Source organism: Hevea brasiliensis, chromosome 9, assembly GCF_030052815.1.
Source record: "Hevea brasiliensis isolate MT/VB/25A 57/8 chromosome 9, ASM3005281v1, whole genome shotgun sequence".
Classification (NCBI taxonomy): Eukaryota; Viridiplantae; Streptophyta; class Magnoliopsida; order Malpighiales; family Euphorbiaceae; genus Hevea; species Hevea brasiliensis.
This window is the reverse complement of record NC_079501.1, coordinates 97,041,381-97,057,149: the sequence shown is the minus strand read 5'-3', so window position 1 is coordinate 97,057,149 and position 15,769 is coordinate 97,041,381. Positions and strand designations below refer to the sequence as shown.

The 15,769-nt window shown below is 29.5% G+C and overlaps 2 protein-coding genes and 1 non-coding gene across 6 annotated transcripts; all 3 read left to right on the top strand.

Annotated features, from left to right (window-relative positions):
- The first annotated feature begins 2,668 nt into the window (after positions 1-2,668).
- LOC110651361 (thylakoid lumenal 17.4 kDa protein, chloroplastic) lies at positions 2,669-5,701 on the top strand. 2 transcript variants are annotated; one of them, XM_021806669.2, is made up of 4 exons: positions 2,669-2,984; positions 4,395-4,458; positions 4,555-4,641; positions 5,364-5,701. In XM_021806669.2, exons 1-4 carry the CDS (start codon positions 2,739-2,741, stop codon positions 5,585-5,587), a joined length of 621 nt encoding a protein of 206 aa, XP_021662361.2. In that variant the 5' UTR covers positions 2,669-2,738; the 3' UTR covers positions 5,588-5,701. The 2 variants fall into 2 exon arrangements, with proteins under 2 accessions (XP_021662361.2, XP_021662360.2); XM_021806668.2 differs by having other exon boundaries at positions 2,673-2,984; positions 4,395-4,641.
- Positions 5,702-7,250: 1,549 nt separating this feature from the next.
- Positions 7,251-7,321, top strand: TRNAG-CCC (transfer RNA glycine (anticodon CCC)). The gene has a single exon. It is a non-coding gene; the product is annotated as a tRNA-Gly (tRNA).
- A 2,467-nt stretch (positions 7,322-9,788) lies between these two features.
- LOC110662062 (glucan endo-1,3-beta-glucosidase) lies at positions 9,789-15,445 on the top strand. Of its 3 annotated transcripts, none has more exons than XM_058154050.1 (5): positions 9,789-10,191; positions 13,088-13,347; positions 13,436-14,412; positions 14,574-14,904; positions 15,283-15,445. In XM_058154050.1, the coding sequence occupies exons 2-5, from the start codon at positions 13,272-13,274 to the stop codon at positions 15,303-15,305; spliced, it is 1,407 nt and encodes a 468-aa protein (XP_058010033.1). In that variant the 5' UTR covers positions 9,789-10,191; positions 13,088-13,271; the 3' UTR covers positions 15,306-15,445. The 3 variants fall into 3 exon arrangements, with proteins under 3 accessions (XP_058010033.1, XP_058010035.1, XP_058010034.1); XM_058154052.1 differs by having other exon boundaries at positions 13,436-14,457; XM_058154051.1 differs by lacking the exon at positions 15,283-15,445 and having other exon boundaries at positions 13,436-14,491; positions 14,574-14,708.
- Positions 15,446-15,769: the final 324 nt, after the last annotated feature.

Genomic DNA, 15,769 nt, shown 5'->3' with positions numbered 1-15,769 from the left:
TAAGTATAACAAAATAATAAATTACTTTTAATGCACATGTTATATTCAATAATTTTTCCCAAATAGATATTGTCAATACTGTAATTTGTTTTTACACGATGAAAGGTTGGAATGGCTACTAAAAGACAATGCTTTGCCCCCCATGCAAGTCAATAAAAGGCATTTAGATAATCTCTACAATAGCGTAAAAATAAGTAGTCAATTTAGATAATAAAATATTAAAATTGATAAGAATAGTATTCAAAACTAAAAGAGTGTCAATATTGACACTCTATATTAAATATAAATATAAATCAAACTAAAAAAAAGTTGAATCTTAATCAGAAATATTTTTTAGGTAAGCCCAAGTCTGAGCTTGACTTGAATAATTTTAAGACATTAGCCTAAATTCAGGCTAAAATTCACAAGTTTTTGGTTAAGTTCTGGTTAATCCATCTACTTAACTTTTTTTGTTCTTCTTCTTTTTTTGTTTATACAATAATCTCTTAATTATTCTTTATGCGTTAACCCTAAATTGTGAACTTACTCCCTAACATATGATGCCATAAAATGCATCAACTTAACTATTTAAAACAAATTTGCTTACTAATATAAAAAAAAATTATAAAAAATTTGGAAACATAAACACCAAGTACTGCAAATTACTGTTGGGTCGATCTGAACTTATTTGTTTTGAAAATCTAAAGGTGTCTTACCCCTCATGTGGTAATAATCTGGATATTAGATTATTAATTTCAATAATAACAAATTCTAGATGACTATATGTGAAATAAGAGGTCAAGGGTTTAAATATAAGAACTTTAAATTATAATTTGACTTGAATTATTGAAGAGTTCTCACAACTAGAAAAGAAATTGTGTTAAAGAAATCTCTTAATTTGCAGAATGTCAGCTTAAATTTGTGACTTGATGAGATTTGATTGGGCTGGGATTTTTCTGGGAATTTTACATTCATTCATAAGGAAATTTGTGATAGTTTTTACAATCTAGATCATAATTACATCAAAAAGAAAAATACAAAGAAAAAGAAAAGAAATGAAAGTTGTTTTGAAATCATACAACAAAATTGAAACCCAAACAGAGACACAATCTCACAAATCTAACAAAATCCAAAAGGAAATCCTCCCAAATACCAAATTCATACAACAAAACAAACACATGGAGAATTATTCAAAATCCCAATTAAAATTTTCCCATCCAAACATCAAATCAATCAACATTTTGGGTTTCATATCTTCTTACGAGGAGAAGGAGACGACCCCGTTTGGATTGGTGTTGTGACCCATGGAAGAAGCAGAGGAAACAGAGGAATTGGAGATTGAATTGCAGAACATGAGAGGCCGATCGTGAGCCTCCTCCGCATCCTCAGCGTCATCAGAGGTAGAGAGATTAATGCAAGAACAACGTTCCAAGGAGGCGAAGAACGCCATCGCTACGCTCGTCCCCACCCACTTCAGCTTCTCGACCGACCAGCAATTGTTCACGTTATCATCCATAGCTTCTCAATCGATTTTCTTTCAATTTTGAAGAAGAAATCAAGAGCGGAGAGGATTTTGGTTTCTGGGTTCTCAAGAAATGGGAATATGATTTGTCATCGCAAAATCAGGTATCACCTGCGAAGCTTTTATTCTTAAATTAGTTAATTATATTAAAATATATTTAAATAAATAATTGAAATTATTATTATTATTATTATTATTATTATTATTATTCATGGATAAATTAATTTATTTTTAAAAATATAATAATTAATTTTTATAATCTGACTATATCAACAAAATTGTCCATTCATTTAATTATCAATGTTCAATTTGTAATATTAAAATATTATTTTTATATTTTATAATTAAATAAAAATATAAAAAAATTATATTTATACTTTCATATAATTAATTAAAAATTAAAAAATTATGACTACAATTAATTTTGATTATTTAGATTAAAAAGTTTTTAAAAATATTATTTTTTATTTTATTTTTAATTAAATTAAATTAATTATAATTACAATTTTACCATGTGACATATAATATAAAAAAATATTAATGAAATTTTTTTAAAATTTGAAACAAATGATATATCTTTATTTTTTTTAAAAAAATATATATTTAACCCTTATGGAATAAGTATTTAACTATTCATCACATTAAATAGAATATCAATAATCAATGAGAAAAAAATTATAAATTAAAAAATTATTTTGGTTTTAATTTTATTACTATTATTTTTTAAACATTAGTATAAAATTATTTTTGTATAAAATTATTTTTAAGCATATTTATTATTATTATATTTATCATCATAAATAAAATTCTTCTTAATAATATATATTTTTTAAATGTAATTCTTTAAAAATTTTATATTATTGCATTCTTATAAATGAATATTTAAAAGAAAATGATAAATAATTATTTTACAAATAATAATTTAATTTATTTAGTAGATATATAATTACTAAAATTTTAATATAAACTTGAATTATATTTAACATAATTAATTACAAATTTTTATAAAAAATAATAAAATTTTGAAGTATAAAATATAAAAGATTAAATATTAAATTATGATTTATTATAATTTATTTCACCTCATTTTCTTACAGCTGCCGTGTTGTGCCAGGTAAGATATTTGTACAAGTGTTCTGTACGTGTCGACGCTCAACGGCTCATCAACGGATAACGATCCGCTGACAGATAAAGAGAAGTGTTTTTATCGTCTGGAAACCAAAACACCCATAGAAAAATGGCGACACTTTCACTTCCACTCTCCCAAAACACTCTCTTTCTTCCCTATTCTTCTTCAAAACGCCGCCGTTTTCTCTCCCAAGACCTTCTTTACCCACCCATCAAGATCATCACTTGTTCTGCTAAGAGAGACCAAGTTGATTTCTTTTGTTCTATGCCATTGAAGGAGCTTCAAACTGTGGCTTGTGGTCTTCTTGCTGCTTGGGCTGTCACTGCTGCTTCACCTGTAATTGCTGCTAGCCAGGTTAAAGATCATTACTTACCCTTTTTAGAATTCCCATTTTTCTTCTCAAATCAAAGTATCTATAATTGCTTTGTGTTTAAAATTGCTTGTTTGGCTATTTTCTGCTAACAAAACTAATCTATGCTTGCAATTATCCAACCTATTCAAGTAATTGGGTGGAAGTTCACTTAGATAATTGTTAGGCATTACATGTATTGAGTTTAATTACAAGCGTAAAACGGTCACTAAAAGGGCCTTTTCTTGAAGTCACTCTAAGTGAAGTAGGGAAAAAGAATAGCTTGTGAGCTTATACGTATGTTGTGTTTGCCTGAGAATTTAGTAAGCCCAAGGCTGCATGGGTAGAGATGTTGAGATTTAGACTTTAGAGTGGTTATTGTACAGTTGAAAGTCTAGACAAGGGGAGGAACTTTTTGCTCTTTGGAGGGGCATATAGAATTGAACTTGGGGTGAAATTTCATTATGGTGGGATGCTTTGAAGATTGCATTTGTTTTTCCTGGAATTTTTCTAACAGGAGGTCCAGCATCACAAACCAAACTATTGTGGAGCAGTCTGACGATACCTTATTTGTTTGTCTTTTAATAATGAGAAGTAAGAGTTTCTTATTAAGTGTAATGGAAAGATTTGGGTGTGCCAGGCCTCTATGACGATCATAACTTTTCAAATTTTCATTATGAAATTTTTGCTTAATCTTTTCTAGTTTTATTTAGCAAACCACATCATTCTTGTGTATTCTGTTATCTTCTCATGCTTATTTTTCTACTCGGCTATTGTAACGATAATTTTTGTGGTGAGTGGCTCCTGTGCTGTGAATGAGTCTGGATTTGTTAAGCCTTGCAAAGCTCAAGTCATTTTACCTTAAAAAGATTTATTCAATGCAGCCTTTAAGAGAGGAAGGAGTTTGATTCTGTAAACAAAAACTTTAAGTGCAATGTTTTTCATTCTTTTACAAGATCTCTCTATAGGCATTGATATCTTGCCATAGTGTCTTAGAGGGGGCACAGGTTTTAGGTTTTTTTCCCCCTTTTATTATTACTCTGATTAATACATGCATAGTATAGGATAACTGCAGAACTAGATCCTTAACATTGGAGGAAAAGAAAAACTCAAAAGATAAAGACTGAGATGCAAAACATTTAATATTTTAGTTTCATATGAATTTCAAATTTTTCGGTTGCGATGTCAATACTTGCAAAATATTTATGTAAAATAAATAGGTAAGAAAAGAAAATTCCCTGCATAAGCAACTTTTCTTTTTAATACCTGTTTTTCTCTTTCTGTACTTCAGGTAAGTGTTTTCCTTTGTTATTCAAGATTAGAAGATGATAAGTGATGCTGCAATGATAATCGTCATATATTATAAATGTCATTATTCTCATAATATATGGAACTATATTATGTTTGCTTTGCAGAGGCTGCCCCCACTTTCAACTGAGCCCAACCGTTGTGAAAAGGCATTTGTTGGGAACACAATAGGTCAGGCAAATGGTGTTTATGACAAGCCAATTGATCTTCGCTTCTGTGATTATACAAATGAAAAATCAAACCTAAAGGGGAAGTCTCTTGCTGCAGCACTAATGTCAGATGCCAAGTTTGATGGTGCTGATATGTCAGAAGTGGTGATGTCAAAGGCTTATGCTGTTGGAGCTAGCTTCAAGGGTAACCTCTCAATCCAACTTTAAAGACGTCTTTTGGAAATCATTATCAGTGCAAAGATTTAGTAGGGGAAACATGACGATGCCTCTATACCTTATTTACTCTAGGCATGGAAAGGAGAAGGGAGAGAGAGAGAGAGAGAGAGAGAGAGAGAGAGAGAGAGAGAGAGTGCTAAATAGGGTGCCTTATGAAAAGTGTGATTCTGATTTTTTTTCCTCTGGTTTCTTGTTGGCATTTGAAGGCACATCCATCTTGTTGAAACTACAAAGAAAACCCAGAATAAACTCATTGTTTAATACAAAAGGGGTAGTAGAAAGACACTAAAAATAATAAATAAGATTTTGGAAGTTATGTGCCTTTATGATGGATATATATAATATATACATACCACTGCCCAAGCTAACGGGCAAACGGATTCAAATTTAAGGACCAATGTTCTTAAGTTCTGTTAGTGTATCAGTCTGCAATAGGTTTGAAGCTACAAATTTGTATGCTGTGATCTAATGAGATCTTTTTCATAAGCAACTCCTGCAATTTTCTTGATTAATTTAGAAGGAGAAACTGATCTCTGTTGTACTAAAGTCAAGTGATAAAGTTACCCCAAAACAAAATACTTTAGGATGGTCATTTGTCTATTCTAAGTGTTTTAATTTGCAGCTATCAAAATGTTAATGATTATGATATGGGATTGAATGGGATAACGGTGAATCCAACTATATTTGCAGGTGTGGACTTCTCAAACGCAGTTTTAGATCGGGTTAATTTCGGGAAAGCCAATCTTCAAGGAGCTGTATTTAAGAACGCTGTACTATCAGGCTCCACTTTTGATGAAGCTCAATTGGCAGATGCTGTTTTTGAGGACACCATAATAGGATACATTGATCTTCAGAAGCTATGTACAAATACAACCGTTGATTCTGAAGGAAGAGCTAGTCTCGGCTGTCGGTGATTTCAGTTTGTTTTCTTTTCTCTATTTCATTAATCTCTATGTTGGCTACCATCATATATTGACAATTATAGATTGATTTCCAGTGATATAGATAATCATGTTCATTTAAGGCTATCACTGATTCATCCTAACCAGAGGCAACTGATGTCTGCTGATTCAGTTTTATAGACTTGAAGTTGCTTAATTTCTTTCATGATTACACTGATGCTTTGAAATCATATAGGCTTCAATTGGCAAAGGGGTTATTTGGATGAATCTAACTATTGGCATTTGGTTGCTAATCAGAGCATTTCTAAATTATTCTTACGTCTGTTTAAAATTATGAGTATTGAAATGCTAACAGGAGAAGGGCTTTCAACATTAACCTTTCAAGAAAACTTTCCTACATATAATCTATCATATACTTTGTTTTCAGACTTGGCCCGGTCTAAAATCTGGTGAAGGTAGTGGGTTAAGATTTTAAAATTCAATCGGGAATAATTTGAATCAAACTGGATCACAACGTAAAATCCTGTATGATAATGTTATCAATCTAATACAAATAATCATATTCAATATAAATGTTCATAAATTATGTTTAATTAAAAAAAAATATGTAGTATAATTATCCATATAAATTATGTTCAAAATAAGTCACTATAACATAATAACAAATTAAAAATTAAAGAATAAAAGGATTGAGTACTTGAATTATATTTTTTAGTCATTTGTTTTGAAAGTAAGGGTTTAGCAAAACGGTATCATTTTGATTAAATTAGCTCAGTGAAAAAATAATAATAAAGACCTGCTCAACCTGTTAAACACACAATAGATCAAACGAGTCAACGGGTACCCGGTTGGTCCATCAGGTTTTTTTTTTAGTTTTGATGATATGCGAGTTTTGTAAATCAAACTGTTTGATGAATCAATTCACAATTTTGTGTTGGCTGACCAAATCAATTTAAATTTTAAAACCTTGAATATATATTAAAAAATGTTGAATTACATATCTCATGTTTTGAGTTTACCATTTACAAAATCTTAAGATTTGATTAATCATAAGATACCAATAATTAACTGCAGGATTTGATTAATCAAACCTACTTTTTATTGTGTAATTTAAGGTTCAACTGATTGATTGATGCAGTTTTTTTTTTCCCTCTTTTCAAAAAAAAAAAAAAAACTAATAATGGACCAATAATTAAGGAAGATAATATGAAAGAAAATAAAATAATTTATTCTTTGTTAAACATATTAATATAAGTTTGGCTGTTTTGCTATTTTGTCAAAATGGAAAAGAGATGACAAACATATATTCTTATAGAAAATAATTAGCCAAATCATTAATATCCCAACATTAAAAAAAATTCATACTCAAAAGAGTTGATTTAATAATTACATTTTAGTCCTCACTTAAAAATAGAATAACTTTTTAATCTCTTATTATAATATTTTGAGTCTCTTGATTAACCCACTTTTTAGGAATAAAATAATAGTTTAATTTAATAACTCAAAAAATATTATTCAAAATAAAATTTCAGGAATTACATGATATTTCATTTAAAGTACTATGAAATTAAAAAAAAATTATTTAATTCAATTTAAAAGAAAAAAGGATTTAAAGGTTAAGGCCTTTTCATTATCAGTTATAAAAAAGGAAAATCTTGTTTTGCTTGCAGTGCAAGCGCATCTGGTGTAGTGGTATCATAGTACCCTCCCACGGTACTGACCGGGGTTCGATTCCCCGGATGCGCAAAAATTATTCTATTTTATGCAGAACACTTTTCTACATTTTATTATTTAAGAATATGAAAAATTAATATATTATTTATTTTTTTTCCTTTTTTGATTTTCTTTTCTATTAATTTTGATTTTTATCTTTGGATAATGATGAAATACCCTTTTTTTTTTCTAAATTCTATTATTTTTTTATTAAATGAAACAAAATCATAACTCAAAATTTTTTTAGAAAATTTACTATTTAATCCCTAAATTTTGTCATATATTACACTTGAGTCCTTAAATTTTAGAAAATTAATTATTTAGTCCCTGAAGTTTGCACTATAATACACTTTAGTCCATAAGTTTTGGAAATTAATTATTTTGTCTCTAAATTTTATACTATGTTACATTTTAGTTTCTGTAATTTTAAAATATAGATCAATTAGTCTTTCTATCAATAGATGAAATTGTTGTAAACATTAAAATTATGGAGACTAAATTTGTCATGACCCAAATTATAGGTCGGACCGGCATTAGGACCTGGGTTAGCATAAGGCTCTAAAACCCGTAGTAAGTCTAATTGATTTTAGCCAAATCATAAAGCCCATATCTAGAACCCATGTTCAAGAAATCAATCGGACATAATCCAACCATAAACTGAACTACCCAACGGAAAGTTTTAGCTCATCCGACCTGTGATCACAAAATATAGATATTTGGGGAGTTCTATTCACCCTTACAATCCTCAACATAACAATTATATAAGATGCTCAGCTCCCTCATCCAAGGTATATATTCGTCCCATTCAATCACATATGTATAAATATAGGTTTACAATTTCAAAACAAATAATCTTTTTCAATCCCACTCCAAATATAATATTCTTAGCACATGCAGAGTCTAGATTTTTAATCAATACTATGAAATACTAATATTTGTTGCTAGTAGATCTGCGAGGAACGAAGCAGATTAATTACAAAAAAAGATAATCTCTTGTAACTTGGAAAAAAAATAGGGTGAACATAAGTGAGCGTTCGACTCATAGAGTAAGATATTAATTTTATATACAATTTCTATAACTATCTAAGGCTAATACATCTCTAAGAATAAAATGCAGCATATATCAACACATTCAACCAAGTTCAAATAATATTCATACAAAAAATAATTTAGAGCACTCACGTACCCGTGTATTACATTAATCAAATATATATATATATGTGTGTGTGTGTGTGTGTGTGTGGGAGCTGATCCCCTACACAGCTCTCTTAATTCCAATCTCTGCCAGCGAGATCAATTCGAGTCGGACTTTCTCTAAATAATTTAAATGCGGGGGTCAGCAAGATCAACTCAAAGCCATACTCACCCCGACTTATCACAAAAAGGATCAGGCCCCAAGCGAGATTAGCTCAAGCTGATTTGCCCGTCCTACCTATATCCAGTACCACACCTCACGCATGTCGACACATGCACGCAGCTCCAAATTACTATAAGGCGACACTCACATCTATTTCATCAAAAAATAATGCAACATAAAGTATGCCTATAATAGCTATATGCATATAATTATAAGTGAATGCATGAGCATGACTTGTATGTATAATAATATTGAAATTATAAATAAAATCAATATCTACTCACAAATCCATCAGATATCACTGCAGCGGCTGGGCGGAAGAAGAAGGTCAATTCTGATCACCTAAATAATTATATTAATGAATTTATCAGTATCAATACAAAATAATTATTTAAAAATTTAGGGTATTACAAAATTATTTTATATATTAAAATTAAATGCACTAAATAATTTATTTTTCAAAATTTAGAAACTAAAATATAATATAATACAAAATTTAGAAACTAAATAATTAATTTTTAAAAACCCAAAGACTAAAGTGTAATATAGGGTAAAACCCAGATGCCAAATTGTAAATTCCTCAATTTTTTTTTTTTTTAACTTGTCATGTTAACTGATTAAGCTAGAAACCTAAAATGAGCAACATCCATATGCTCTCTTAAACACCAATTATTATAATTGAATGAATACATATAATTATATAAAATTTAAATAAATAAGAAAAAAATATATAAATAATTTACTATTTAATTCATTTTCATCCAATTCATATCCTTCCAATTAATTCATCTTTTATAAGAAGAAAATGACAAGTAGCAATAGAATTGGAGATACTACTGTTATTGATTGGATGTTAAAAATTGATTGGTGTCAATGGTGGTTGTGCTTTGATACCATTTGAACTGCCATTCCATCAACAACTGCAATTCTTTTATGTGCTCTACTCTTAAAACCAACAGTCAGTTTCTCAACCAACTGATAATCTTCACTATCTATTTGTTTTCTACCATTCCATATGCCTAAATTACCCTTTGGAAGCATAAACTTAAATTACCTTGGAGGGGCAGTTTGGTCTTAAGATTATTCCATCAACTTGTGTTGTATATGTTAGCAAACCAAAGTTCACATGTTGGCTTTGGCTCTTGTCTTGTATTTATGGCAAGAAGCCTTGATTCTTGTGGGCAAGAGCTAGTCTTTTTTGTCACAAATGGAAGATATGCTGAGCGAGAAAGAAAGAAAGATGGATTTGGAGACCTCCTTGTAATGTTTCTTGCTCAAATGAGTATTCCAACCACAGTTGCACTTTGCATACACAAAAATTAAAAAGAAACAAAGAAAATCTCTCTCTCTCTCTCTCTCATTATTACTTCACTATGTCCACTATAATTTTGTGGTTGCTGGTGCTACTGTCTCTGAGATGCTCATTTCAGCAAGCAGTGTTATAATAGGAGGTTGTTTTTGGCATATCTTGTTCCACCTTCAAAAAATACATTAGATTAAGTTCTTGCATGAAGTCTTTTTTCTTTCCAAATCTAGCAAGAATCTGGTATGTATTTTACTATTTTTGCCCTAACACATGAAGCTTTTGTTATCATATATATATATATATATATATGATGAAGAGTGATACCCACTTCACCGAATGGAGTTTTGGCTCTTTAGAATGGTTTCAACTTTCAATTCATTACTTGTAAACAAGCAAGGTTTAATTGAATTTTTTTTGTTTAAATTCGATTTATCATTAATTTAAAATATAAAATATATGATAGAACTCATATATTAAATATACGAATATTACATAATGAACCAGATTTAAATAAAATTTTTTTTATTTAATCATACTTTTTCATAATTAGAGATGGTAATGAATTAATAGAGTTTAAATTATTTAGATTATTTTTCATTATTGCATTCCTTTTCTTACACAAATATTATTAGAGCATTAAATCCCACTCATATTAATTATGTATTTTGCAACACTAGGTTTTGATATATATGTTGGGCTTATTAAATGCCTTGCAATTTAATTAGTACATATCATTTTTTTTCCAGATTGAGAGGGTTAAATTGATGGGCATTTTACTTTTTTTTTTGTTATAAAATTTTAAATATTTTATTTTTTTATTAGACTTGTAAATAGATTTAATATAATAATGTAAAAAATTAAATTGTAATATTATATATAAAACTAAGAATTTAACTTAAATTCTTATTTTAGATTTATACATCTTGATACACAAAGGCATGAACCACAAATTTTATCAGAGAAATAGACTGCACTACTATATTCTATAAAAGAAAATCGTCCTCGATAAAATAAGCTCCATGGTATGGGTGTGCAAATAGTCAGTTTGGTTCCGAACCAAATCGAATTGATAAAATTGAAAATTAAAAATTAAGAATTTTGAAAATCGAATCAAACTGATCACTGAGAGACAATCGAACTTAATATCGGTTTGGTTAGGTTTTAAATCAATCAAATCAAATTTTGTAAGATTTCATATTTTCAACATTCAATCTCAATAATAAAAACATTAAAAAAAAAAAACTTAGAAATCAGAACTCAAAAATCTTAGGATTTTCTTGATATATATATATTAGTAATTTTAGTTCAATTCAGTTTTTTTTTTTTTTTTTTTTATGAAAATAAACAAACTAAACCAATTAATCAAAATTATCAAAATTTATAAATTAAATTAAACCAATTAAATTTTAAAATAAACCGAATTAACTTGATTTGGTTCAATTTTTTAATTTATAATAAAATCTGCTCACCCTGGCTCCATGCAGCGCACGCTGATCCAATAAAATAGAATTAACACTCTATCTTAGATGAAGAAAAACATAAATAAACCTCCAAAACAAGGACATAAACCACGAACAACATATAAGAAAACACATAAAAAAAATAAAAATTATTTTGAGGAAAAACACAAAAACTAAAAGAAAGTAAGAAAAATCAAACAAGAAAATAAAAACACTAAAAAAATAAAGAAAAGATTAACAAAATGGAAGAGGGAAGTGCTGCTGGCCAAAAATTTGTTGCAAGCCAGATATAAATTTTTTTAATTTATTAATTTGAAGTGAATGATTTTTTTTTTTTTAAACAAATGGGAGAGAAGTAATATAAAGAGAGTGAGATTATAAAAATTTAAATTTTTAATTTTTGGCATCATAAAATTAAGAGATGTGATGTATGAAATTTGGTATGCGTGACAATATCTTATTGTGTTATTAATCAATTTCAAACTAGAAAACAAATGTGAGAAAAAATTGTAAGTATCTTATTAATTCATAACAAACAACAAATTAGTGTAGATATGACAAAAGTTTCTAAATCCGATCTTATTCATTTCAAAATCGATTAATTTTTTTTGATCTTGTCTCAATCTCGATTCGTCTTCTCTCCACTCTGAAATTTCGTAATTTGCTCCGCACAATAACACATTATTACTTTATCTGTCCACAAATAATAGTCACATTTGACTTTTTATTTTATCTAAAATTATCTGTCACATTTAGAAAACTAAGGATAATTAACTATTTTTTCCCAATTTTATCCTTTATCTATATAAAATACAATAAATATTTATACAATTTTCTAGAACTAATATTATCACCTCCTTCTTAATTAAACTAGCTGTTTATGACGTTAATATTCATTTATTCAGATTTCCAATAAAGGGTAATTAAATAAATTATTATTATTTTTTTTTATGAAAATGAGGTTATCAAATCATTTCCTTAATCACGATGAAAACTCCAAATAAAGCTATTATTTGTGGACGGATGGAGTATTTTTTATTAAAAAAAAATATTTATTTCTATATTTTTTATTTATTTAAATATTATAATTTTAACAAAAATATAAAATAATGTCTAAAACTTGTATTTTTAATTATATTTTATTTTTTAATAAATAAATTTATATTGTTATACTAATAACTTTAAAAAAAACTCCTTATTGGGAAACCGTCTCGCCTCGCTCTTTTGCGAGGAAGTCACTGTCCCAAACTCTTGTGGGGTGAATTAAAAATAAAAATAAAAATAATTATGATTTATTTGTTCTTGAAAATATTTTATCCCAACACATCTTAGAAAATTCAATTTTTTATCCTAACACATCATAGAAAATTCAGTTTATTATGAATTCAAGATTGAAATTCATCTATTTGGCAATGTAAGTAGCTTCATGTCCAACTGAAAACCTTTCCAAATTCCTTCTCCACCATGGCAAGAAAAGATTATTCCCCTTGCTCCTCCAACTATAAAGCAACTGCTGGCATAGCTCCTCTTATTTAGCACACCTTAAGCTTTATCTAATTACAACTCATTCTTTTCAAATGTTTTGTTAACAAATCTCTGCCATTTACACTTCAACTTGCTAGCTTTTAGTATCCTAAGTCACCATTCAAAATTAATAAATTATTATCATATAACAGGTTCAAAGGGAAAGTTAAAATTCTAAGGGAAAGTAAGCACACACAGAACAAAGTTCTCTTACAATTTGCACAAAGAATTTCCTACTAGCAAAGAAAGGCATCTCCAAGTTCACTTATTCTTGAAACATTGCTGCACTCCAATAGTCACCATTCTCATCAATCTTCACCTCCCCAAATCAAAGTTATGGAGAAAAGCTTGGCTTCTCTCTGTGCTTCAATGGTCACTGCTCTTCTGCTTCTTGAATCAGCTCTAATTCAAGGTAATGTCTATACATAATCTCCATGTTATAAGCCTAAAAGGAGGTCTATATATCTATCTTTACTTATCAAATGCTGCTATTTTGTTAGGAGTTGAAGGTGCTATTGGAGTCAATTATGGTACTGTGGCAAACAACCTTCCTCCACCAGCACAAGTAGCTCATTTTCTTGTAGAATCCACCATTATCGACCGTGTTAGACTGTTCGATACGAATACCGAAATCTTAGAAGCATTTGCTCATACTGGGATTGCAGTCACAGTCACTGTCCCTAATGATCAAATCCCTCACTTTGCCAAGCTGAGCAATGCTCAAGAATGGTTAAAATCCAACATCCAACCTTATGTTCCTACCACTAATATCATCAGAATTTTAGTTGGCAATGAAGTTTTATCAACTGCAAACAAATTGATAATAGCAAGCCTCGTTCCAGCAATGCGAACCCTCCACACAGCCCTTGTTGGAGCATCATTAGACACTAAAATTAAAGTCTCTACACCTCATTCTTTAGGCATTCTCTCAACTTCAAGCCCACCTTCGACAGGAAAATTTCGACAAGGCTATGATATTCATGTGCTTAAACCATTGCTTAGCTTCCTTAGAGACACCAATTCACCTTTCATGATCAATCCATATCCATTTTTCGGATGCTCGGAAGATACTCTTGATTATGCACTTTTCAGGGCTAATTCTGGAGTGGAAGATGAAAACACCAAACTTGTTTACACAAACATGTTAGATGGGCAACTTGATGCAGTCTTTTCAGCTATGAAACTTCTTGGTTTCACTGATATTGATATAGTTATAGCTGAAACCGGGTGGCCTTCTAATGGAGATTCATCACAAGTTGGAGTTGATGCAGAAAGTGCAGCTCAGTACAATGGAAATCTCATGAAGCATGTAATGTCTGGTGCTGGAACTCCTCTCATGCCAAACCGGACTTTTGAGACTTACATTTTCGCTCTCTTCAACGAAAATCTCAAGCCTGGACCTACTTGCGAGCGGAATTTTGGATTGTTTCGGCCAGACATGACACCAGTGTACAATATCGGAATCCTCCGGTCCACGGTAGCCGCCGCTGCCACATACCACCATCTTACATATTTGTTAATCGTTACAATCGGCCTTCTTGTTGTTCATAATCATGGTGAAAATATGCTTTGTTTGTGAGCAATTCATGTGTTGCATATGATCATTGTTTGACTGGTGCTGGTTTCTGTTCTTGACAGGCTAGTTCATCATTTCCAAGGAACCCAACCCCGGAGCCGCCGGTCGTTGCACCGGTGAGTCAAGAGCCTGCAGGGGCGCCACTGCAACAGGGGAAACGGTGGTGTCTTCCTAAAACAGGAGCAGATATAGAGGCTCTGCAGAGGAATATTGATTATGTGTGTGGGATGGGAATGGACTGTGGACCCATTGTAGATGGTGGTGAGTGCTTCCTGCCTAACACAGTAAGGGCACATGCAGCATTCGCCATGAATGCATATTATCAAGCCATGGGAAGGAATGATTATGATTGTGATTTTCAACAAACTGGTGCTATCAGCAGCTTGGATCCAAGTATGTTTTTTGCATGAAAAATTTTATTTATTTGAGATTTTATATTACTTATATTATGAATTTTTGTTATTTTAAATCCTTAATTTTTTTTTGTCTTTTGGCCTGGTATGTAATATTAACTATTTTCATAACTATTAATTTCAATTACCATTAAGGCTAGCAGTAAGATATTAATTATTAGTAAAAAAAAATAAATTCTTTTATTTTATACATGAAAATAGAAAAAAAATAATTAAATTAAATTTTTATAAAATTCTGAATTTGAAAAAGGGGATAATGTATTTTAGGTATTTAGGGTGACTTCCTCTCCCATTTTCTTATATTATTTTCCATGTTTTATAATGTCTCTTTGTTGAGGACTTTTTTTTTTTTTCACAGGCTATGGAAATTGCAAGTATTGATTTTGGTGCAATGAAGGCCAAGGAGAAGAAGCACTTTTGCACACATTCTTTTGTTTTTTTTTTTTAATATTTTCCCCTATTGTTTTAGGGATAAATAGAAATATATAGACTATAAAAATATAGACAATGGAAATTCATAATTTGGTCTCTAAATTTTATTATATATTAGATTTTAGTTTTTGAGTTTTGAGAATTTATTTATTTATTTTTTAAATTTTGCACTATATTATATTTTAGTTTTTGAATTTTAGGAAATTAATTATTTAATTTTCTTAATTTTTATATATAAAATAATTTATTTCTTGTAATTTTAATATTTATAAAAATTTTACTCATTGTCAGAAAGACTAAATTATTGTATTAAAATTAAAAAGACTAAAGTGTAATATAGTGTAAAATTTAGAAACTAAATAATTAATTTTTTAAAATTCAGATGTTAAAGTATAATATAAAATGAAATCCAA

Coding starts and splice junctions, on each gene's coding strand:
- LOC110651361 (XM_021806668.2), top strand. CDS start 2,739: ATGGCGACACTTTCACTTCCACTCTCCCAAAACACTCTCTTTCTTCCC. Junction 2,985..4,394: donor CTGTAATTGCTGCTAGCCAG/GTTAAAGATCAT, acceptor TTTGCTTTGCAG/AGGCTGCCCCCACTTTCAAC. Junction 4,642..5,363: donor TGTTGGAGCTAGCTTCAAGG/GTAACCTCTCAA, acceptor CTATATTTGCAG/GTGTGGACTTCTCAAACGCA.
- LOC110662062 (XM_058154052.1), top strand. CDS start 13,272: ATGGAGAAAAGCTTGGCTTCTCTCTGTGCTTCAATGGTCACTGCTCTT. Junction 14,458..14,573: donor ATCTTACATATTTGTTAATC/GTTACAATCGGC, acceptor TGTTCTTGACAG/GCTAGTTCATCATTTCCAAG. Junction 14,905..15,282: donor TATCAGCAGCTTGGATCCAA/GTATGTTTTTTG, acceptor TTTTTTTCACAG/GCTATGGAAATTGCAAGTAT.